A 23,644-nucleotide genomic window follows, 5' to 3' on the forward strand; every position below is an offset into this window, starting at 1 on the left:
GCTTCCAACCACAGACAAATGCGTCCTTCCTTGGGTGGATGCTCTAAGCTGGACCTGGACACTTCTCCCCCCTAAACCCACTGACTAAAGGAAGTTTAATGTCAGGAGAAAAAAAAAAAAAAGAAAAAAAGAAATGGGGCTAAAATGCAGTTTCTGCTTTGGTTATTACCCAGCTTTGCTCTGGTGTGAGCAGCTCCAGTGTTGAAGGGAGGTACTGAGCTTCTTTTCCCCTAGAAAAAGGAAGGTGACTTGTTTCTCCTTGGCTGTTGGTTGCTCTCCCAGGGGTGTCTGAAGATGCTCTCCCTGCTCACACACAGCTGCTATTCTAACCAGAGAGTCACCGTGCACACACATGGTTTGTCACAAATCAGCTCATGTTTGCAAGCAACACCCAGACTGCCAACGCAACCTCAGGGGGCAAAGAAGAGCTGTGACAGCACACTGACAGCACGGAGAACACGGCCAGCCTGCTCACCCACAGCCTCAACAGTGGCACAGGGCTCCCCCGGTGCCTTGCAGGCAGAGGGAACAAATGTGCCCTTACTTCCTCCTCTTTGTAGGGAGAATCTGGCACTGAGCAGTCCCACGTGTGCCAGCCTCATATGTGCACACGTGTGCATTTCTCTGGGGAGATCACTGCAGCATCTTTTCTCTGTCCCAGCTGCTCTGCCTCCGTTAAGAGGAATTCATGGGTTAAGGATGATGGTGAAGTGAGAAATAGTAACAAACGAAATCCAAATGCCTTCCTGGCAGTCCAGAGTGACAGTAACAAGGACTCAAGACAGGCTCCTCAAGTCTGGCTCCGAGCAAGGCCTGGAGCTAGCTGTACTATCTGCTGGTGCTGGGCAAGGGCCACTCTCCCCCCGGTCCCCAAGAGCACAGCCCAAGAGTTTGTCCTGATCAGTGTTCTCCACAAAGGCCGGAGGGGACTCTGCCACACTGCCATTTGCAATGCAGTTCTTGCCACTGGATTTTGCTTGGCTGTCTGAGCTCTCCACAGCCTCAGTCTGCTCAGCAGGGGAAGGGCTGGGGTTGGAGTTCCCATCCTCCTGCACAGGGACGGGGGCAGGAACTGCAGCTGCCTCTGTGGCAGGGGAACCATCTGCAGCAGCAACCACAGATGCTGAAGTGACCTCAATGGTGATGGAGCCCACAGCAGTGTCTGGATGCTCGCTGCTCACCCTGATGCGTGCGACCAAACCAGAGGCAGCAGAAGCAGCAGCATCCTGAGGGCTCCCAGCAGCCATGGCTTCGTGCACCACATTCGGCTCCAGGAGAGAAGAACTCAGGTCAGAAAGAAATGAGGCCTCTGTAACGATGGCAGCTGTCTCAGCAACCCAGTTCAGGTCACTCCCAACAGAAGAGGCTGCAGCCGTGGTGATGACGCTGGAGGCCTCGCTGGGGGCCAGAGCTGCTGGGCTGCTGCTCTCTCCGGAGGGGCCAGCAGCCAGGTGGGGCCTGTGGCCCCCCACCTCTGCCCCAGCTGGGGTAGTGTTGTTGTTGAGGTTGTCTTGGAGAGTTGTTTGAGTGCCCTGACCCACCTGCTGGTTCTGCAGCAGCATCTCCTGGATTCTGATCTGCCGGAGAATAGCTGGCAGCTCGTAGTGGTGGAAGAAGTAAATCATTGAATGCTGGAGATGGTAAAGGGAAAGGAATCACTCAGCAGGTTTGGGCTGCAAGCCTAGACACACCTCACAAAACTATTCTGTCATCCCTATGTGCAGACAGCAACCAGAGAATCTGGATGCTAAGACCTTAACTGAAATTTTGCAAAGATTTATCCCCTCTATTTGAGCTCCTGCAAACTGCTGTCAGAGAGCAACTCTGAAGACACGTCATGGAGTACAGCTCCCCTTCCTTTGTAGGGGTGAGAGTGAGGCTAAAGGCATTTCCCTCCAGCCCACCTTCAGCTCCACGTTTGCATCTCAGAGCACAGGGAGGGAGCAGCTCAGCACAGATCTGATCCATTCCTCAGCCTTTACATGGGAGATTCTCAGTGGGATTTACTCCAGAGATGAGACAGGTATCCTTCCTTAACACTTCCCAAAGCTCACTTGCCATCAGCCTACTGTCAGTCACACGGCTGATGTGAGGAGTGACCAACTCCTTTTGTCACCCCATTTCCAAACCTGACACTCAAACAGCAGTTTGACACAGAATTTGATTAAGCCCAAACCACAGCCTTACACCACTTTTTGACACTGCTGATTACACACACCGTGGCTGCTGCCATTTCAATTGCATGCAGGCAGACCAACCAGGACTGAACTCACAGGATGGCACCTGCCCCCATATGTGGGTGCACTAATATGAGCAGGAACAGCAGCCACTCACCTGGATGAACAGCCACGAGGTGACCAGAGCCAGGCTGCTGTACTGCCCATTGAATCGATAGTGGTAGGCATAGAAGGCAAAGTGGTACAGATAAAAGAACCTGCACAAAAAAAGCAGCAAATATCAGGATACATCAGTGGACACAGCAGACCTGAGCTCCTCTCTAGTCATAACTCTATTCTGAGCTGGTGCATTTTGCACAGGGAGGTCTGGGCAAATGTATAATTAGCATGGCTTCACTGTGAGCAGGTCTTCAGCTGAGCAAAACAAAGGGGAGGGGTGATTCCTGACAGTCATACTCAAGACCCAGAGTGGAAATAAGTGCATGCTGGACCATAAGACAGCTCCCAAGGAGATATACAGAAGCTCTGAAGAGTGAAAGTCCTGCTCCAGTTGGAGATCTAAAGAAGGCTCCCACCAAAGACTGGGAGCTGAAGGGAGGTGAGGTCTCTTACCTGAGCCAATGCCTCTTACTCGTATTGGTGTGGCAACAGATGGCATCATACTGGTCAGCCAGCCACACAATGAGGATGATGTAAAATGCAGTCGTGGTGTCATTGAAGAACTCTGACATAATGGCCTCCATACCTACAGGACAGAGAAGGGCCTGACATCAGCACACTGCAGGGCAGACAACAGTTGCATTGCAGCAAAAAATTGCACGATTGCATGGCCAAAAAAAAAACAGAGCAGGAAAAAAAAATGATCTCTGTTTAAAACAACAGCTAAGGTCAAGCAAGTTTCACTGCTGACTGAAGTCACCAACAGGCCAGGGGATCAGCTAGCTCTGAACAGCAGAGATCTCAGTGGTTTTGATTGTTGCTTTAAAACCCAAATTATGCTAATGGAATGTGGTTACACAAAGTGTGAATCTAACATGAACTAAAGTGAGGAATGGGCAAAGCTTCAGTTTGTGTGATTTCCAAATAAACTGCTTTTCCAGGGGACTCAGAATGACAATGCAGCTCACTGTGCCATCAAATCCCAGAGCCTTCCACCTTGTGAAGGGCAGACACACTAACCATCTGCTCTGACCAGGTCAAAAAGGGAATTATACTTCCTACAGATCCCAGAGGGACTTGGAGCACAAATACAAGAAGTGAGCATGTTCTTACCTACTAGAGCCAGAATGACAGTGAGCAGGGGAGCTGCAGGGAATGCAATTGTCATGTTCATTTCCAGCATCTGTAACAGGTCAACTGCAAGAAGGAAAACAGTGTCACACAAAGAGAACACGAGGCCAAGGAACCCTCCAACCCCTGCATCACTCCACATTCAGAGCACTGCAATACCCCAAATCACACAGAAAATACCTACCAATGAAGACAAAGATCTGATGGTGTGAGTAGCGTAAGAGCATCGAAACAGACAGAGTCTGAAACAGGAGAACAGAAGCCACTGTCAGATTCCTGTCAGAATCACATCACAGCAGAGGCTCAGGCAGGCAAGCTCGGACTCGTAATGTTGCTGTGCACATCCCATATTTGTTAGTTTGAGCTACACAGGCCAATTTCTCAAAGAGTAATTAGGACTTCACAAACAGCAATTAATCTTCGTATTACTGCTGTAAAATAGACAGTAAGTAATTTGTTTGCAAAGAGACTGATTTTGAATATTTGAGCAGAGGCCAAACCAAACAGCAGCAGAGCTGGAACTGAGGTTTCTTCCTATTCTGTGCTCCTCCCAGTAGCTCAAACTGCCTGTCTGACAAAAGTCACCCTGCACTGTTTTGATTTCTTCTCTCACTGGTCATAACATGCTCTTTGTTTTTAGGACTCTAAATACCCACATTAGGGGTTGGAAAAAAAAAAAAAGCTTAGCTTTAAAAGCAGCTATGAGCTCAGGCCTCTACTTTAACAGCAAACCTTGCCCATGTGCTGAGCTCAGAGTCCAGGGAATGCCCAGCTCCTCCCAACTTACAAATATGACCATGATGACAAAGGCTGCCAGGTAGGATGTTCTAGCCATCCACATGCTGACAAAGCGATAGTGCTCCCCAGACACCACGTTGCGAAGGAAACCTGGGAACAAAGAAAGAAAAAAAAGCACACAATCCCCATGGAACTAACTCACAGAAGAAGAACAAACTGCTTGTCGTGTCTGAGATCTATGCCAGCATCCCTCGCAGCTGCACACTTATTGTTATGCAGTGCAATAAGGCCATAGGAAATCAGTCTGCAGATGTCTCTTCTCTCCTGTTTCATTTTGTCCTCAGCAATAACATCCCTACATAACACAACGAGCTGTTCCCTGCATTAGAGATTAATCAAAGTCAGAAGATGACATACATGCACCTGTGGAAAAGCAGCAGTCCCTCTGCTAAAGCCATTCCTCCAACTCTTACCTTTGTTCTCTTCATTTTCAGCTAAGGCTTTGACACTGGACATCAGGATGTCATCATAACCCAGGAATTCATCCAGCAACAGACGACTGAACCTGTCCCCAAAGCACTGATCCCTGGTAGGATCTAGACAGAAGAGCAGAGCAGTTATACCTTACCCTTTTTAAACGTGAGCACAATCTTCTCATCATTTAAAGCAGACTTGCAATTGCACTCAAACCTCTGGCAGTGTAACTGAACTGGGCAGGACCGGGAAGCAAAATGTCACACCCTGACAAATATAGCCTCACTGGTAAAATGCTAATGCCAATCAGGCTTCAAGAATTCCATCTGTGCTGTCATACTCTCCACTGCCATACACATACAGGGAACTTGTCTCCTGGGCTTGGACTGCAGCCCCAGTAACAAAGGGCTCTCTCTCTCTCTAGCAACAGCCCTCAGAACAAGTCTGTGTGCAGCTCAGAGGGGCTGGCAGAGATGTTTCCTGCAGCTAACTGGGCTCTGTGTGGTGCTGCTGGGGCCCACAACCCCCCCCTCCCCAACACCTCCATGCAGCTCTCATGAAGCACAAACATGTATTCTACTGTACACTGATCAGCCTGTAAAAATACCCCCCGAAAAACATGAAGCTTAGAAACAATCTTTCAATAAGTTACTAAGATACTCATGCAGGAACTTTTCTAGGTGAACTGAAAAGCCCAGGTCAGTAAACAGACATTTAACATTGGCTCTTTCTTCGATTAGAAAGCTATGCTAGATGTAACACAAAGGCTCAGGCACCAGAACAGGCTCCAGCATTTCAGAGCACTCCTCTTGAAAAGGGTGTGACCAGCTTAAGCAATAACTGCTCCATAAAGCTCTCCTGCATAGAAAGCGAGCGCCATCAACTGTTATAAGTAGTTCCCACAGGACTAAAGAGGAGATGGGATGAGTGTGAAGTTTGGAAGAGGGCTGCCAGCATGCAGGTATCTCTGCAGACACATCTCTGGCAGGGCTGGCTCCCTCACTCACCCAAAGTCACCACCATCACAGGGATGCTGAGGCGCTGCCGTGTGCTCTGGGACAGGCGCAGGAACCCATACTCCAAGGAATACTCCACAATGTACTCTTCCTGTGGCCACACTGCAAGAGAAGGTGGGAAGGGAGACTCAGCACAAGGCTATGCAGACAGTCAGCAAGAAGAAACAGGCTCTCGTGTTTGTTTTGCTTTCAGTTTTCACTACGAAACTGTTTTAAGCTCAAACGAAAATAAAGCGTTGAAGTATCAATGCATGAATCACTTTATTTGTACCACAGATCATTTTACCATGGTAATACACTCTAAACATTCAACTTGCTGTACTTACAGGACAGAAGAGCTGGAAAAAAAAAAGCTAACAAGATAGGATTTTCTAACTACGTTAAGAAGGGGCACAGTTCTCTCTTCTACCACACTGCTGGATCATTTCCAGTTTGGTATTCAGCAAATCGAGGCACAACCTGTCAGCACACACAACACTGGACAACATGACTCTTATAGAACTTAAGCAACCTGTTAATTAAGGTATTGCACCAAAAATATTTAAACATTGCCCAGTCTTAAGAGACTTAATGATCTCAAATACAGGACTAATGAGTTCTGGATCAGGATCAAACAAAAAGCTTTGCAAGACTGAGGGAACAGTGCTGTTGTGGTGTCCAGGCTCACAATCCTCAACATTAGCAGCTCAAGTCGTGCTGAAACAAGAAGGATAGAGCAGGACAATATTTCAAATGCAACAGACTATCAACACAATCTTGCAATCTACTCCAACTTGCTTGGTGGCTTTCAGGATTAGTTTGCTATTCCAGGCACTGGTGTTGACTCAGGGACCCAAAATACTGTTAATACAGTAAGGAATGTGCACTGTCAGTTGGACCCCTGCTGGTTTCAAGAGGACAGCAAATGCAGAACTGCTCAGAAGAAGGAGGTTTACATTTATCTGACATAGCTGGCACTGATTTGCTGCAGAAACATAATACCAGACCAGAAGGCTCCAGCAAATTTTACAGCCCAGATGCAACCCACCCAACTCCCAGCCTCCCTCCAACAAAAGAAAACTGTAGATCTGGTGTCAGGAGTGACAAGATTCACCACAGGTTAAAGCAACAGGGATAGCCAGGGGACAATTAAGGTTGCTAAGTGCAGGCCCAGGGAAGCCAGGAGAAGTGCAGGGAAGATGCAGGGGAAGGAGAGAGCACAGATAGCGACGTAAGTTGTCTTTACCTGCTCTGGTTAGCATCTCAAACTCGGACACAGTCTCCCGCAGAGGCTGCATACCTTTAGTGGTTGCTTCACTAAATGAGAACTCCTGGCTTTCGTTGTGGGCCAGCGCCTCGGTGCTGCTCATCCGGGATGGCTTGAGGAACACCTTGGGCTCTATATCCAGCTCAAACTGTTGGGGAACAGTGACAGAAGAGGTCAGGTTAGCAGACAGGTCAGCTCCAAGCTCCTGTGCTCCCTCTCCGTGCCCCAAGCCAGCAAGAGGAAGACAAGCGAGGTCATTTGCTCAGGCTTTAACTTCTACCTTAAAATGTCAGAGGCTAACCAGGAAATGCAGGAAACACAGATTCTGAGTGACTGAGGGCACACAGAGGGACCACGGCACATTCACAGCATATGCATCAAGCTGTTTCATCCCAAACCCACGCTCACCTCACCCCGTGCACACAGGGAACACATCTTTACCTTGATAGAGCTGTTTTCAAACATATCCACAGTCATTTCCTCTTCTTCCTCCTCCTCTTCCTCAGCCGTGGGCTCAACTACCATTCCTGGAAACTTCTCAGCACCACAGAACTGAAGGAAGATGGGGGCCCGGCTGGAGTTGCGCTGGATTTCCACCCTCAGGATGCCATCACGTGGCCATTTGTCTCTCACATGCTCCAAACAGTTTATGGGCGAGCGGGAGAAGGCGATGTGAATGTATGCCAGGATGAAGAGCACAAAGAGAGCCTACAGACAGCAGGAAACAAAGCAGAGGCTGTCAGCCCAACCAAACGTTGCCTGTTGACAGGCTGCCCAGTTTCAGCCATCTCTTCTTCACACACAGACACTGCAGGTGGACGAGAGCCTTTAAGCTTTCTAACCCTATAGCTTGTATTTGCACCAAACGATACAACAGCCCCAAATCAACTTCTCTCCCAGCTCCACAGCTTATATAATACTCCCTTTGTACTTTGTCCTCCTGATACCTCGCTAACCTGCTGAAACCTCGTCTTTCTGGGGTAAACACTAAGAGGCCTAAAGCTTTTCCTGGGAATGAAAGCTCCCAAGGTGCCTTTGACCAAAACTTCTCCATTACTGCACTGTGCTGGGGTTGAGTGCAGCTGGCTGCCACCCAGGAGGCACGCTGCCATGTTAACACATACACTGCCTAGGGTCAAAGAAGTGCTGACTCGCACAAAACCACGTGCAAAACGCCCAGTGCTTGCATCTGTGTGTATCAGGGCACAGCACTTTCTTCTGAGCTCCAGCAGCATTCAGCACAGGTACAAAGCAGGCCACTTGCTGCTGAATTCCTACTGAATTCTCCCTCATTTCAAAGTGCCAAAGTGTTTCCAGGAAGAAACTCCCAACCCACAGATTGGTTTTTTGTCAACTGATCCGCTGCTAACTCAACCCAACCACCAGGAAAGGCTACCCAAGCTTATTCAGAAAGGTCTTAAAACACCAGGATCAATTTGTGTTGGATTTCTGCTCAGCCAGGCAGATGTTAACCACAGGAGGGAAATAAACTGAATTCAAAATAAAAGGCTGCAGAGGACTACCTGCAATTACTTGGGTTTGTGCCACATCCAGCACGACAGAGCCACGCTCTGGGCTGTGGGGTTTCAGCATTACAGCACCAACAATACAAACACACCCAAGGCAGCAGCAAGAACCAACGCCAGGAGCTGGGTTGCAAAGGTGTATTGTTATCAGAACAAAATGACTTGCTTTAAAAGAATGCATTTGGCCCAAAGCTCAGACAACAGCCAGCCTACAGATGAGCAATGGGGCCTCCATTAAAAAGACCTTCCAGTGCATCATTCTTAATTGAAAGATGCTTTCAACCCAAGGAACAACTGCAAGTCACAGCAAAACAAAGTGAACTAATAAAACCCATTTCCTATAATGAAGTTACCCAACACTGTCCGAAGTTCAAGCTCCAAAGAACACCTGTCTATAAGCAGCATGGCTGCATTTCATGCACTCACTTTCAAAATGCATTAAGATGCTCCTTCTCGATTAAAGTATCTGTCCTTGCTACACGTTGTGCCTGACCTATTTGTTATGAATAAACAGGCTGGTAGCATCACATCTGCAGAGGAGCTGCAGAGGAAAATGCTGGGGAAGGTAATCCCCAAACAGATCCATGGTGCAGGGGGAATGGTGATGAAAGCAGCCAGGATGCCAAGCACTGCATGCAGGCCACAGCCTCAGACTTGGCCTCCCACCACTATCCTCATACAGAACCACAGGCGGGCTGAAAGCACAGCTGCCTGCTAACCCTAAGGGCAGAAGTAAGGATCTCCTCTGGGAATACCTGAATTTTCTCAGCGTGCTTCAATTAAAAGCAGGTGGCAGCAGGAACTTCTCCTGGCTGGGCTGCGTGACAAAACCTGAACGTTGACTGGGCAGGGAGAAAAAGGTGTCCATGTAATACAACACAGGGTAACCTACATGTGGCTGGCTTTTACAACCCTGTGTTCCCAGGGTTTAGAACCCAGGGCACAAAGAACCCTGTTGTTACCTAGCTGGCTCTCTTTTGCCCCCCTCTCTTATTTCCAGAGGCAGGAGGGCACAGTGAGCTCTGGAAGCCGCAGGGCAGCACTTCACCTCACACAGAAACACCAGGCTGATGTCTGGTCCCCACAGGGGACGCTGTAACTTCCATACCCTGCAGAATTCAGCTTTGCCACTCCGTGGACCTCACATTACATCAGCAAAAACGCAGGCAGGTTTCACCCCACGGAGAAGACGCCCGGCACACAGCTGAGGGCATCGATTACCGTGAAGAAAAACGGTAATAAAACAGAGCTTCGCACCGATTGCACCCAGCGGGGACGGCACTCCACCGGCACGGCAGCACTCGGGTACCTCACGTGTGTGATGTACACAAAGACAGGCTGCTGGGAGCCCCCCCCCAGGCCTCACCTTGAGCAGCACGAAGAACTCGAAGACCCGTCTGAAGGAAGGAGGGAAGAGCCGCGCGTAGGTCACTGCCATCTTGAAGAAAAGCGCGTGGAAGAGACGATCGCGGACATTAATCAGAGGGTTCTGATTGAGGGCAGCGTTCCTCCCGGCCCTGTTAGTGCCCCCCGCGGCCCCGGTGTGGTTGGCCGGGGGGTGCTGGCCGTGGGGCTGCGCTTCGGACATCGCGGGGCCTTCGGGAGGCGCTCAGCACCCCGCGCTGCTCGGGCCCGGCCCGGCCCGGCCTCCCCCCGCAGCCACAGCCGGGCACGGAGCGCTGTAGGCCCGGGCGGGGCTCTCAGCGGCCCTCGGAGCGGCCCCGCGGCGGCGCTGCTCGGATGGGACGCGGCTCCCAAGGCGGCCCCGAGGCCATGAGGCGGCCCGGAGCGCGGCGGTGCCTCCTCTTCCTCCTCTTCCTCCTCTCAGGGCCCCGGCCGCCCCTCAGCGCCCCGCCGCCATCTTCCGGCACACACAGCGCCGACGCGACGCAGCGCCGCGAGGAATTGTGGGACGGCGGAAGAAGGGCGCCCGCCCCGCCCCGATATGTAAAGTAGAAACCTTCCCGCCGTGCACCGCGCGCCGTAGGCACTTATTTGAGGTAATTCAGCCCCGAAAAAGCCAAATTTTCTGCGAAAAAGAATGACACTCAGCGGAATAAGTAGGATTTTTTGTTGAAGGGGTAATATTAGAAGAAGAAGTAGGCAGATGGTAAAAGGCCAGCTCACCGTTACTTAATAATTATAAAGTTAGAGAGGTTTAAATAGTATCTGAGGGAGAACAGGAATCGTGCTCGCTTCGGCAGCACATATACTAAAATTGGAACGATACAGAGAAGATTAGCATGGCCCCTGCGCAAGGATGACACGCAAATTCGTGAAGCGTTCCATATTTTTTTCTTTTTTTCCCCCGCACACCGACACCCGACGGTGCCGCTCCGGACCTCTTTTTCCCTCCCCCCCATCCCCCGCCCCGTTTTGCTACAGCCACAAAGCACGGCGCTCCGCCTGCGGCACCGCAGCGCTTTATTATTCCATTCGCTATGTGACAGCAACGCGAGCAGCACAACCCGGCTCCCAGCTCCGGGTGCAGGGGAGCGGACCAGCCTTCCCCTGCAGCTCCGAGCCGGGGAATCGTAACCCCAGACCAGCAGGAGCGGTGCAGCCGGGCTCCAGGCCAACAGCAGACCGGGATCAGTGGTTGTGTCCCAACCGGGAGCAGGGCTGGGTCGGGGGGTGTTGGTCCAGGAGCGGTGCAGCCGCACTCAGAGCACGCTCTCCTGATAGCTGTCGTCCTTTAGAAACGGCATCGGCCGCTTCCCGGGCACTGGAACCATATCCTGCCCTGAGGTTGCATCCTGCGCTGATCTCACGTCCTGCCCCTGGTCCCCGTCGCTCTGCTCCCTTGCAAAGTGCACAAAGACCTGCAGGGATGGGGAGTGAGCAGCAGAGCAGGAAGGACCCCGTCCTCATCATACACCCTGCCGCCCCCCCCCCACACCGCCATCACCTGGTCAAGGGTGGTCTGGGACACAGAATAGTCCTGGATGGGGCCGTGCCCGCAGTGCTCTGCCAGCACGCCGAACACGTGTGCCAAGGAGCAGGCGTGGGAAGGCAGGCGGTACTGCAGCGTGCTGCCGTGCTGCTCCTGCAGGGCGATGCCGGGAAAGCTGCACTGCATCAGGTGCTGCACAGTGCCCAGCTCAGGGCCGGGCCCCGCCGCTCGCACCACCACTGTGTACCCATCCCCAAACCTGCACCAAAGAAGGGACGGCAATGCAGGCAGTGCTCGCCCCCAGCGCCGCCCCCAATCAATGGGGCCACCCCCACCCATTACCGGTTCTTAAGATGCTGCACGCTGCCCAGGCAGCGGAATCGGCCGTTGACCATGATGGCCATCCTGGTGCACAGCGCCTCGCACTCCTCCATGCTGCCGGGGGAGGGGGGGAGGTGTGAAGCACACAGCAGGAACCACCCCAGGTATCCCCTGTGCTGGGAACCCACCTATGGGACGTGAGCAGCACGGAACGGCCCTCCCTGACCAGGCTGAGGATGCAGTCCCACAAGAAGCGTCGGGCACCTGGGTCCATCCCCGTCGTGGGCTCATCCTGCAACCTCAATGTCAGCTCCCCATTGGATCCTGCCCCACGGCTGCCATCCCCCCCCCACTGCCCCACTGACCAGGAAGATGATGGGGGGGCTGCCGAGCAGGGCGATGGCTGTGGACAGCTTGCGCTTGTTGCCCCCACTATAAGTCCCTGCCAGGCGGTCTGCATGTGGTCCCAAGCCCAGCTTGGCAATGCCCCACTGAGCCACCTGTGAGAGTGTGTGTGGGGGTGAGGATGGGGCTGGAGGGGCTGGGGGGAGGTTAGGGTGTGGGCTGTACCCTGGGGGTCTCCTCCTCCGGCACCCCACGCAAACGGCTGTAGAACTGCAGATGTTCCCTCCCCGTCAGCAGCTCCGTGATGGCATCAAATTGTGGGCAGTACCCCATGTTCTGATGGACAGCCTGCAGGTCGGTGAGCACGCTGCAGGATGGGACATGGTGAGTAGGCTGCGGGACAAGGGACAAGCTGCAGGAACCAGGGAGAAGCTGCAGGGACAAGGGTGAGGCTGAGCATGCAGCAGGGTTAGGAATGAGCAAACTGCAGGGATGAGGATGAGGATGAGGATGAGGATGAGGATGAGGATGAGGATGAGGAAGCCAGCACGCGGGTTGTAGGGATGAAGGTAATTGTGAGCACACGGTGAGGAGAGATGACGGTGCATATGCTCCCACCTGTGTCCCTTCAGCCAGGCCTCCCCCAGTGTCACTTCTGTGTCCCCCGTCAGCATCTTGAAGGTGGATGTCTTCCCAGCACCATTCACCCCCAGCAGCCCGAAGCACTGTGGAGCAGTGGGTTTAGCAGCAGCCCTGAACCCCCTCCACAGTGCACAGTCCCCAGCACTCACCTCACCAGGTGGGACAGCCAGGCACAGCCGGTCCACTGCTGGAGCGCGCCGGTACCGATACACCTACAGGGATTGGGATCACTGTCAGGCACAGCACCTCCTGTCCAGGAGACACAGCACCCATCAGTGGGATGGAGGACATGGGATGGGGCACGGGGCAGCCACGCACCTTAGTCAGGTCCTTCAGCAGCAGGACGGCACTGCGCCGTGTGGTGCTGCCCACCCGCATCCGCTCCCGGGCTACATCCTCATCCTCATCCCCCAGTGAGGGCAGCTGCAGAGCACGTGGCCTGGAGGAGTAGCAGTGGGGAAGCTTCAGGATCCCCTATAGTCCCCATTGCTTCCATCATCACCCCATTGCTCCCGGCCAGCCCTCACCGGAGCCGCAGGAAGAAGCGGTACTGCAGCAGTAGGGTGAAGAGGAAGAAGATGATGCCCTCGATGGCCATGGCAAACATGTTCTTCCCTGCTAAGTCCCAGGACAGCGGGGACACGAAGCGCTTGTCTCCTATAAAAGGAGGGGAAAGGAGCTGCAGGATGGGGGGCACCAGGAGAGGGGGATTTGGGCAGGGGAGCAGCCTTGCACCTCTGCACTCACCAAACCTCTCGAAGGCATCGGCCATCGCCTGGTTCTTCACCATGTCAATGAGGCCTCGGCCCAGGCAGAAGTGGGGGAAGATGAGGAAGACTTTCTTCAGGATGCGGTTGATGTCGTTGAGCTTCTATGGGGCAGTGAGGGAAGGATGGGAGAGCTGGCAGAGCCAGCCAGCCCCATTGAGGGTTGGGTTCCAGCTCTCACCTGGTCCACAAAGAGCTCCAGCACGAAGGTGGCCACGCTGCCATTGATGCCAATGAAGAGGTTGACACATGTCAGGGCCACGTAGGCCGTGCTGGGGATGCTGAAGAGGAAGGAGGCCGGGTACATCAGGGGGGTGATGGACCACCTGGAGGGCAGAGGAAGGGGCTGACGATGGTGCACTTGGGTGCACCCACCCCCATCCCATCCCGGGCTCCGCCGGCCCTTCACCCGTAGAGCAGCAGCAGCAGCACCAGGGCAGGCAGGTTGGCCGAGGACACGTAGGACTTCTGCTGGAAGCAGAGGAAGATGAGGACAACCAGCAGTGCGGGGACCAGGTAGTTGCACTATGGGCACGAGAATCCGGGCAGGGGGTGACAAACAGGTCCTGGCCCTCAGGAGCCACAGACGTGCCCCATCCTGACCCCATCCCCATCCCGCACCATGTCCCAAGCAAAGTTGCCCAGCCAGTAGGTGACGGGTTTCATCCCACTGATGAACTGCAGGTGCTTGGCCTTGCTGACCCGCTCCTCAATGAGGAAGAGCACAAAGCTGGCTGGGACGAAGGACATGGCGAAGATCACGCAGATGGAGACCAGCACGTCCACCGACGTGGCCATCCTGCAGCAGAAGAGGAGGTCAGAAGGCAATGGGGAGCCCACGGGAGCCCAAACCCGGTACTCACAGTGCAGCCTCTGAGAGCTGCTCCTTGGTGAGGTTCAGGGGGTGGTTGATGGCTGTGATGCCATAGAGTGCAGGGTCAGAGCCTGCAGGGAGCTGTGCCCTCAGCAGCCCATTGCTGGCCACGTTGAGGAAGGCGACCATGGCGTGCCAGCCCTTGTTGTTGAACCACACCTGCAGCCCAAAGGTTCTCACTGGGCTCTGTTCCACTTCTCTCTGCCAGCCCGTGGCACTGCTCCCCACACCAAAGAGGGGACACAGCCGGTGCCACATGTCCCCATGCCTCCAGCCCTGAGCTCACCTTGATGTTCCTGCGTGCATCCAAACCCTCGAAGAAGTGGCTCAGGTTGCCCAGGAACTGATCCATGGGGCTGCCCTGGGGCAGGACAGGGGGTGAGGTGCAGCTCATTCAGCAGCCCTCCCTGTGCCCACTCAGGTGGGAACAAACCCTGGCCATACCTGGGTGACATTGAAGAGCTCTCTCAATTCCTGCACTGCACTGCCCACCTCCTCTGCTGATGGAAGGAGCTGAGAGCTACCAGCACCCAGGGAGAAGCCACCATACCTGGACGTGCAGGAGAGCTGGGTGCTTCCAACCCTCCCACGGCACTGCATGGCCACCCTGCCTGAGCTGACCCACTGCCCCCACACCCACCTCTGCTCGTTCACCCACTTCTTGGTTTTGAGCCTGGAAGAAACAGGGCAGAAGGGGGAAACAGCAGTGAGGAGACATCACAGCAGTGTGCGACAGCTCAGTCGTGAGATGGATCGCATTCTGCCTGCCCTGTCTTCCCCACTACCCTCCCTGTGGTCTCCCCATAGTGTCCCGGTGGTGTCCCCACACACAGGACAGGTTCTGGGAGTACTCACCCCTGGCGAATGAGCTGGGGGTAGGTTTTCACCAGGTAGTCAGAGATGTTCCTGCCCGTCAGGTTCAGCAAGATGTCCCCTGTGCCTCTTTGCACCTGGTGGGAACGGACAGATGGACGCACAGCCCCACCACCTGCCTGGACCTGAGCGGCAGCCGCGGGTACCTGGGGTGGTGGGAGCCCTCCGGCGGCCGTGGGGCACTCGGGCAGCATCCTGCGCGCTCCCGGCCCGCTGCACTGGCAGGAGGGGGACGGCTCAGCTCGTGTCCAGTTCCCACGCCGCAGAGCTTCCAGCAACGCCGGGGGGACCGGGGGCTGCCTGAAGCCGTCGGGGTGGGACGCAGGTGGGCACGGCCCCGTCCTGCTCCGATGGAGAGGAGATCAGAACGCGGCACCGAAGCGGAGCGGAGCCCCGCAGCTGCTCCACGCTCACCCCTCCGCCTCGTCCTTCATGCACGCGGTACCGAAGCCCGGCTCGGCCAGGAGAGCAGCCAACAACCGGGACGTGTCCGCGTCCCCCGGAGCGTCATTGCTGCAAAAAAGGCACGGGAGTGAGACGGCGGCTCCGTGTTGGGCAGAGCACTCGTGGACCTGGCGCGCACCTGAAGAAGGTGAACTGCTGCCCGTACATCCCGGGCTCCAGGCGCAGCGCTGGGTATCTCCCGACGGGCGGCACGATGAGACTGAAGAGCAGCGCAACGCAAACGAAGACAGCGGGCAGGACGATCTGCGGGGCGGCGGATCAGGGCTCGCCCTGAAGCCTCTGCCCCATCCCGGGGTTCCCCCCTTTCCCCCAAACGGCCGGACCTGTGCGAAGAAGCCCCGCGTGCTGCGCCGGGCGTGGAGCAGCCGCTTGGTGAAGAGAGCGCGGAGCTGCTGCCGGGTGAGCGCCCAGCCCCGCACGCACCGGCCGCCCTCCGCCGCTCCACGCAGCAGGTCCGTCTCTTGCGGCTCCTCCGCTGCAAAGCACAGACGGATCTTAAGCCGGCCCCCGGTAGCGAGGAGCAGGGGCTCGGCCCCAGTTCGGGGGCACGGTTTGTTGCAAGGACGGCCCCGCGCCTGGGTGCTGCATGCGGGGATACGAGGGACCCCCCAGCCCCCAGTTCCTACCTCTGCGGGCTCCTTGGGCTCAGTGTAAAGAGAGGAAAGCAGGGTTATAGCCACGGCGGCTATCGTAGCCCAACCCCCCCGGTCCATGCAGCTACTCTCTGCCCCCAGCACAAGGGGCCAGGACACAACCGCGGTGCATTCACATCCCCAGACCCACTCCCATCGCATCTTCCCACCATTCCCGAAGCCCGGAGGACACCACGAGGTCGAACGGGCACAATGCAGCACAGCATCCCTCCACCCAACCCTGTCTGCACGGACGGACGCGTGCCGAGGTCCATGCCCACCTTTGGGGGTGGGCTACCGCTCCCCCCCGACCCCAGCTGCCCCCCTTTACCCGGCTCCTCGGCAGCTGCTCCCGTGACCCCCTCCTTATCGGGGACCGCTCCTCTCCCCAGCGGGGCTGCTCTGTTGCTGTTGCCTGATAAAACGAGATGGGAGTGGGGCCACAGCCCCCAGCACCTCCTCACCCTGCACGTCGGGGTCCCGAAGCTCCGTTCCAACCGGGACCGACGCTTTTACCTGTCCTGCTACCGTCCACCCCGCTGTCCTCGGCCACTTTCAGAAAGATCTGAGTGGGAAAGGAGCTGCCATCACACACACAGCGCAGATGCCCGCTGCCCCAGCGATCCCATCCTCTGGGCACATCTCCGGGCACCCCGGCTCCGCGGTTACCTCCTCCAGCCTCGTGTCCGAGATGCCGTAGCCGGAGATGCCCAGCTCGCTCAGACGCGCATCCAGCTCCCGAAAGAGCTCCCCAAAAGCTCCGTCCCTGGCCCCGCTGTAGGGCAGCACGAAAAGCACCTCGCGTCCGATGTCCTCCACCAGCCGAGAGCCGGGGACGTGCTGCTGCAGCAGTGCCGACAGCTGCGGCACATCTGGGGATGGGGAGGGCGGTGCTCAGGGTGTGCGGGGCCGGGACGCGGTGCGGGGCTGTGCGGGGACGCTACCCGCTGCGCTGCCCTCGTTGTCCCGCTCTCCGCCCTCGGAGGTGCCGCTGTCCTGCTGGAATGGGCAGCAAAGGGTGAGTGGGTGCTGCAGCGGGATCCAAGCCGGGTTCTGGGCACGGAGAGTCGGGGAGGACGGGACCAAGGGGAGGCACCTTTTTGGTGGGGTCGGAGCCGCCGGCGCCCAGCTCGGTGCTCTCCCGTTTGACCAGGGTGAGATAATAACCCGTGCCCAGCCTGGTCTTGAGGAAGAGCGGAGACCCGCAGCAGCGGAGCCGGCCCTGCGAGATGATGGCGATGCGGTCCCCCAGCAGCTCCGCTTCGTCCATGTAGTGCGTGGAGAGGATGATGGTGCGCCCTGGGGTCACAGAGCCACCGTCCCACTCCGGTCTCCCCTCTCCGGATCCCATCTCACCCCGCTTCTGTAGAGCTGGGGGCTCGCAGCAGACAGAGGGAATGGGATCCCCCTCCCCAGCCCTCACCCTTGCGGTACTTGAGCAGCAGCTCCCAGATGCTGCGGCGTGAGTAGGGGTCAACACCGGCTGTGGGCTCATCCAGGACCACCACCTTAGAGCCGCCCACAAAGGCGATGGCTACAGAGAGCTTCCGCTGCATGCCGCCTGCGGGGGAGCGGGCGTTGGGGACGGCATTGGGATGGCAATTGGGTGATGATGGGGATGGCGATAGGGATGGCACAGCCCACACACCCGACAGGTTCCTGGTCTGCTCCTGGCGCTTGTGGGGCAGCCCCGTGTCCTGGAGCAGCTGCTCCGTCTCCGCTTGCACCTGTTCCTCCGCCAGCCCCTTCAGCCTCCCGTAGAACCAGATGTGCTCCTCCACTGTCAGGCTGGGGAGTGGGGGGGTCAGCGAGGGTCCTGCCTGCTGCTCCCCTCTCCCCTCCCCTCCCCAGCCCTGCCCTGCCTACATATCGAAGAGCACGTTGTGCTGCGGGCACATCCCCATGGATTTCCGGATGCTGTCGATATCGGAGCGGATATCCCAGCCCAGGATGTAGGCAGTGCCGGAGGTGGGGGGCAGCAGCCCGGTCAGGATAGACCTGGGGAGGGGGGAGTGGCGAAGTGGAGGTGGCAAAGCGCAGGGGAAGCTCTGAGCCCATCCTGATGGGGAGCTGGGTGGGGATGGGGCAGTGCCAGTGCTGGGGCTCAGCTCCCACTCCCAACTTCCAGCTCACATGGTGGTGGTCTTGCCGGCCCCGTTGTGGCCCAGGAAGGAGGTGATCTGCCCCTCGTAGAAATCCAGGCTCAGTCCATCGACGGCCACATGGCTGCTGCTGCGGTAAACCTTCACCAGGTTGCGGATGGAGACTCCGGGCTGCAGCTGGGCAGGCGGCTCCTCCACCAGCACTGGGAGCCACCGGTGAGTCACAGCCAGGCAGGACCTTCGCAAGGGGGCAGGACCCACCCCGTGGCCCTCCCATGGCCGTTGGCAGGGGCTCACCTTGGGGTGCAGTGAGAGGACCGCTGGGGTACGGGGGGTATCCGGCTGAGGGCGGCTCTCCAAACCAGTAGCTCTTCAGGAAGGGAAAATTCCAGGGCTTGGGGACCCCGTACTGACCTATGGGCAGGGACACAGGGGCTGAGCAGGGTCGAGGAAAGGGCTGCAAGGGGCAGAGGCTCTGCACTCACCTGGGAGGACGCCCTCGATGTACCAGGCTGCCAGCCCATAGAGGACAGCATCCAGCAGCAGCAGCCCCATGGCCATGGCGAAGCTGTAGGGGTCTCCCGGCACAGGGCTGGTGCCCAGGTTGTGCCACTGCATGCCCACCCCCTGCTCCTCATACAGCGAGAAGTACTCACAACCAAAGCCAAAGGCCACTGGGGACAGCAGGCTCTGCAGCACCAAGAAGAGTGGCACAGGTCGAGAACACCACCATGGGTTTGCAGGGGTCCTGAGCACCCAAACCCCACATCCAAGCGCATCCAAGGGATATTGGGGTGCAGGGAATGAGGTGCTGCTCACCACGAGGACGCGGAGAGGGAAGGTGACGTGGTCACGCCATGCCACACACAGCACGTAGGGCAGGTAGAGAGAAAAGTAAAGGATGCCACCGCACGCCGAAGCCAGGTTGGCACGGGGGAAGAAGGTGCTGATGAGGAAGCATTGACAAATAGTGGCCACTGAGAAGGTGCCGAGGAAGAGGAAGATGACGGCCGGGTTGCTGTAGGGCAGGATGTCTCCCAGCTGCAAAATGAGGCAGGTTGGAGCTGCAGAACCCTCTCCCACCATGCCGGCTGCCACCCCCCCAACCTGCCTTGAGGATGAGGACGAGAAGAGCTGAGCTGAGGAGGAAGGGGATGAAGCTGCTGAGGAACCAGCTGAGCCAGAGCATCCCGCTGCTCAGCCCCATGCTCCTCATGGTCTCCTTGAGACGAGCCTCCTTCTCATGCACCACCCCCTTGATGATCATGGCCACCGAGTAGATCCATGCCAACGTCATGAAGAGTGGCAGCGAGCGGTTCAGCACCCTCAGGAACCTGAGGAGGGCATCAGTCTGACCCTGACCCCCTACCCCCCCCCCCAAGTCCCACCACCAACAGGGACGCAGCCCTGCAGCAGCACTCAGCCCACACCCCAGGGCAGTGGGTCGCTGGGGGTCCTGCAGCACTCACACATCATCCACGTAGCAGGGATAGGGCATCTGCTGCAGGTAGACCCCCACCCGTGGGGCAGTCCCTGTCTGCACCCGCACCACCGCCTGCTCCACCAGGTCCTGCACATAGACAAAGCCACCCCACACGTAGCGCAGGTCGCTGAAGGGGTCAGCTGCAGGGCCCGGGTCCCAAAACCTGGGGTAGAGCAGCATGCTGAGAGAGGAGAGGGACGGACAACCCCCCACCCCAAGCTTTGGATGCTCAGAGGGGCTGCGTCCCCCAACCTGTCCTTGATCTTGTTGGTCCTTGTGACATCGTCGATGTCCATGCGGATCTTGTAATGCACGTGGGGGGGCAGCGCCGTGGCATTCAGGGGGGGCTGGAAGACCACAGCAGCCCAGAACTGCCTCTCCTCCAGCAGCTCCATGGCACGGGCTACCAGCTGCTCCTCGCTGCCCACTGCCTCAATCTTGTCCAGGTGGATGCACCCCAAGAGCTGCGACAGAGCACCCAGTGCCCGCTCCGCTTCATCCAGTGCCTGCTGCCAGCTGAGCCCTGCTGACCCAGCCAGCAACTGTGCCAACATTGACTGGGAGGTACCATTGAGGAGCCCATCCAGGAGCGGGGCCATGCCCGGTGCAAGCAACAGCTCCTGCCAAGCATCAGTGCAATAAAACCACCTGGTCCTGGAGGTGGCTCCATGCAGCCCCCGCTCTGGGCACGCACCCGTAGCGCCCGCAGCTCCTGGCTGCCATTGAGAATGGCACGGATATGGGATCCCAGCTCCAGAGCAGCACCAGCTGTGTCCCGCAGCGCTGCCAGTTCCTGGAAGGTGCGGTTCACCTGCACAAGGAGGGGATCAGGGGGGAAGCAGGGTGCGGTCCCCCCTCTCCCTCCCCCCAGCACTGTGCACACTCACCTCGGCCATGACGCGGTCGGTGGCAGGACTGGGTGGTGTGTACAGGATCTTGCCCACAAAGAGGGGTTTGATGCCACGCCAGAAGAGCTGTGAAAGTGGGGCAGCCTCCATGCTGCGGAGCAGCTCCTGGCAGAAGGAACCTGGCAGAAGGCAAAGCCGAAGCCTTGCATTGCCCCCACCCCCAGAGGGGCAAGTGAGAATCCCTGATCCCCCATCCCCTCTTACTGGTGTCGTTGTCGGGGGTTCCCACGCTGCGCCTGGAGCCGTTGCGGTGCATGAAGGCACTGACATCACTGTCCTCATACCAGTTGAGGGAAGGCACCTGCAGCCCCCCACCCTCAGGGTGCCCACAGGCGATGCGCGATACGGCCTCAAAGGCACCCACAGCAGACAAACCAGGGGCTGTCAGCACTGCAACCTCACGCTGCAGCTCAGCCACAGTGCCCATGGAGGAGAGCTGTGGAGAGAGGGGCTGCAGGGAGGGCCCAGGTTGGGGCAGGGATGCAGGGATGACGTGGGGATGCGGTACCTCCTGTAGCAGGGACTCAGCGCTCTGCAGGAAGGGGCCCAGAGCTGCCACAGCATCGTCCATCTCCGAGTTCATCCACTCCTGTGGGGGTCACGGAGAGGACTCACAGCCACCCCAAACACTCCCAGCAGCTGGGGGGGGTCCAGCTGTGGCAAGAGTTTGGCTGCTCCGGGCACCATGGGCACTCACATCGTGTGGGTTGAGCCCCTCCACCAATGCGTGCTGCAGCACGGGCAGCAGCGAGGCGTTGGCACGGAGGAGGCGTGTGAGGGCATCGCCCTGCAGCAACCTGGATGAGATCAGCGCTGTGCGGCCCCGCAGTGCAGGCAGGAGCTGGGCGAGGTGATGCAGGAGCTGCCAACCATCAGCACGGTGCAGGGCATGGCGGAGATCGGCCAGCAGGCGGGACAGTCTGCAGGCATAGAGGGGGGAGGATGTGAGAGGAGCAGAGACTGGCTTGGCGTCCCCCATTGCCCACCCTGCTCACATGGAGCCTCCAAAGTTGCCCACTGTGCCAGGGGCCTCTCCGGGGGTGGGCTGTTGGAAGCAGGGGTTGTGCACGTTGCAGAGGATGCCCTGCAGCCAAGGCAGCGTCCCCGCTGACGGCAGTGCCTTGTTGGGGAAATGGCCTGAGGGGGAGAGAAATAGGGCTGGGGGCTGCGCCGCTTCCACGGAGAGCCCCTGACCCCCACCCTGCACAGGAGCAGAGCACGGCAACACTCACACTGGTGCTGCTGGAAGGGTGGGTGGGAGCGCCGCACCGCCACCAGCACGAGGAAGAGGAAGAGCGGCCACAGCAGCTCGATGGCCAACTGCACCTGGGGGACACTGCAGCTGGAGGGGACCATCGGCACTGCGGGGTCACTACAGGGACCCCCTACCCGAGCTGCAAGCGTTGCTCACCCGCTGCCGCCGGCGATAGGCGAGGTTCTTCCAGAGCAGCAGCTGTAGCTGCGTCCCCACAGCCATGGCTGTGCAGCGCCGACGGCGTGCGCTGCGTGGCTCCGGCTGCGAGGTGAGAAGCATCCCATACTCCTGAGTCACTGCCTCCATCCCCCCGCCAGGCTGCCCGCGGCTCAGCAGAGCTGGGTTGGGCAGCGGCACAACCCCCCGGTGCCGGGAGGAGTCGGCTCCGGAACCCGGCCAACAAAGCGCCTTTCCCAACCCGAGCCTCCAAATCCTATTCTTTCGCAAAGCAAAACCAGCAAAACAGGCACGAGCTCTAGGGAGCTCCTTTGGATCCAGGAGATGGGTTCACCCGCACGGGGCTGCAGGTGCCCAGGGGTGTAGGATGGGCCAGGGCGCTGCCTCAGTTTCCCAAACGCGGGCGCACAGCTCCCACCCCGTGTGCGGGGCACAAGGATGAAATGCGTGTCTGCCCGGCTCCTGTCTGTGCCCGGGTGCGAAGGGCCACCGGTTTCCCCTCTGTTACCCCCGATGCCAGCCGCATCCGGAGCAGGGAAGCGCCTGGATGCAGCCGGGAGCAGAGCAGGGCGGGGGGGGCAAAGAGCCGCTGCAGCCGGGGCCGCCACCCCGGTGCCCGGAGCCGCGCACTCACCTGTCCGCCCGGTCCTACAGAGCCCGAGGAGGGGCGGGCGGCACCGGACGGGATTATGAGATCTCAGGCAGCAAATCCCGCTGATCTCCGCCGGGGGGGAAAAGAGGGGGGTTGGGAGGGGAGGGCTTCGCCCCCTTCCTGCTATAGGGAAGGGGAGAAGGAGGAACGGGGGGAGCGGGGACAACGGGGCGCGACCCCGCGGCCGGGGGGAAACTGAGGCACGGAGCGCCGGGGGGGCACCGGGGGGCGGCACGGGGCAGCGCACGGCCTCAGCTCCAGCTGGAGCGTCCCATGTCGGCCCAGGGGGGCGGGCAGCCGTTGGGGGGGAGGATGCGCATAGCAGAGGGGAGATGGAAGCGCTCAAGATGCTAAGGGGGTCTTCAGTAGGGAGATGCGGGGAGGAGATGGGAGATGAGGACCCCCCACCGAAGCACGTTACCGATGCCGGTTCTCACGTCACGTTGTCACGGCGGGCTCCGCCCCGCTCGTCTTACAAATAGCTGCGTCATGGAGCCGGGGTCTTAAAGGGGCCCCGCCGCTTCCCCGGGGTCCCGAAGCCGCCCCCTCCCCACAGTGCGTCGGCTGCAGCTGCGGGTACCGCTCCGGTGCTGAGTAATGCGGGGAGGGGGCGGCTGCGGGAAGGGATGGGGCCGAACTGCCGCCCTCCCCACGCAGTGCTTCGACCCACAGCGTCCCACCCGACCCCTGGCCCAGGGGTCCCAGAGCCCCCTCCAACCCCGTGGCTGTGAGCCACCCCCAGCCCTGGAGCGATGCCCAGGAGAGTGCAGCAGAGAGCGCTTCCTGTT

The 23,644-nt window shown here is 58.0% G+C and overlaps 2 protein-coding genes and 1 non-coding gene across 8 annotated transcripts; 1 reads left to right on the forward strand and 2 right to left on the reverse strand.

Annotated features, from left to right (window-relative positions):
• Positions 1-355: 355 nt before the first annotated feature.
• On the reverse strand, positions 356-10,371 carry TMEM259 (transmembrane protein 259). Of its 2 annotated transcripts, none has more exons than XM_031604210.2 (11): positions 9,834-10,371; positions 7,383-7,649; positions 6,975-7,089; positions 5,687-5,797; positions 4,679-4,801; positions 4,255-4,355; positions 3,652-3,709; positions 3,450-3,533; positions 2,790-2,922; positions 2,335-2,434; positions 356-1,631 (listed from the first exon to the last, which is right to left on the reverse strand). In XM_031604210.2, exons 1-11 carry the CDS (start codon positions 10,053-10,055, stop codon positions 777-779), a joined length of 2,169 nt encoding a protein of 722 aa, XP_031460070.2. In that variant the 5' UTR covers positions 10,056-10,371; the 3' UTR covers positions 356-776. The 2 variants fall into 2 exon arrangements, with proteins under 2 accessions (XP_031460070.2, XP_031460069.2); XM_031604209.2 differs by having other exon boundaries at positions 6,921-7,089.
• A 284-nt stretch (positions 10,372-10,655) lies between these two features.
• On the forward strand, positions 10,656-10,762 carry LOC116235900 (U6 spliceosomal RNA). Its single transcript, XR_004168432.1, has one exon. It is a non-coding gene; the product is annotated as a U6 spliceosomal RNA (small nuclear RNA).
• On the reverse strand, positions 10,665-23,591 carry ABCA7 (ATP binding cassette subfamily A member 7). 5 transcript variants are annotated; one of them, XM_090125933.1, is made up of 49 exons: positions 23,278-23,587; positions 22,839-22,918; positions 22,184-22,288; positions 22,005-22,098; positions 21,768-21,909; positions 21,470-21,692; positions 21,281-21,361; positions 20,977-21,208; positions 20,752-20,891; positions 20,559-20,675; positions 20,117-20,484; positions 19,851-20,027; positions 19,493-19,715; positions 19,201-19,422; positions 18,867-19,071; positions 18,679-18,795; positions 18,413-18,584; positions 18,146-18,277; positions 17,928-18,067; positions 17,703-17,840; positions 17,376-17,578; positions 17,224-17,275; positions 16,949-17,151; positions 16,796-16,844; positions 16,611-16,694; positions 16,274-16,291; positions 15,971-16,122; positions 15,766-15,890; positions 15,597-15,695; positions 15,329-15,524; positions 15,165-15,259; positions 14,950-14,982; positions 14,754-14,859; positions 14,596-14,670; positions 14,299-14,468; positions 14,057-14,234; positions 13,845-13,960; positions 13,617-13,761; positions 13,416-13,539; positions 13,196-13,325; positions 12,987-13,107; positions 12,818-12,880; positions 12,645-12,751; positions 12,252-12,393; positions 12,047-12,181; positions 11,870-11,973; positions 11,703-11,795; positions 11,376-11,619; positions 10,665-11,289 (listed from the first exon to the last, which is right to left on the reverse strand). In XM_090125933.1, exons 3-49 carry the CDS (start codon positions 22,247-22,249, stop codon positions 11,131-11,133), a joined length of 6,510 nt encoding a protein of 2,169 aa, XP_089982059.1. In that variant the 5' UTR covers positions 22,250-22,288; positions 22,839-22,918; positions 23,278-23,587; the 3' UTR covers positions 10,665-11,130. The 5 variants fall into 5 exon arrangements, 4 of the variants coding, with proteins under 4 accessions (XP_089982059.1, XP_089982058.1, XP_089982060.1 ...); XM_090125932.1 differs by having other exon boundaries at positions 17,224-17,278; XM_090125934.1 differs by lacking the exon at positions 16,274-16,291 and having other exon boundaries at positions 17,224-17,278.
• Between the last annotated feature and the right edge of the window lie 53 nt (positions 23,592-23,644).

Source organism: Phasianus colchicus, chromosome 28, assembly GCF_987193195.1.
Source record: "Phasianus colchicus chromosome 28, bPhaCol1.hap1.1, whole genome shotgun sequence".
Taxonomy (NCBI): domain Eukaryota; kingdom Metazoa; phylum Chordata; class Aves; order Galliformes; family Phasianidae; genus Phasianus; species Phasianus colchicus.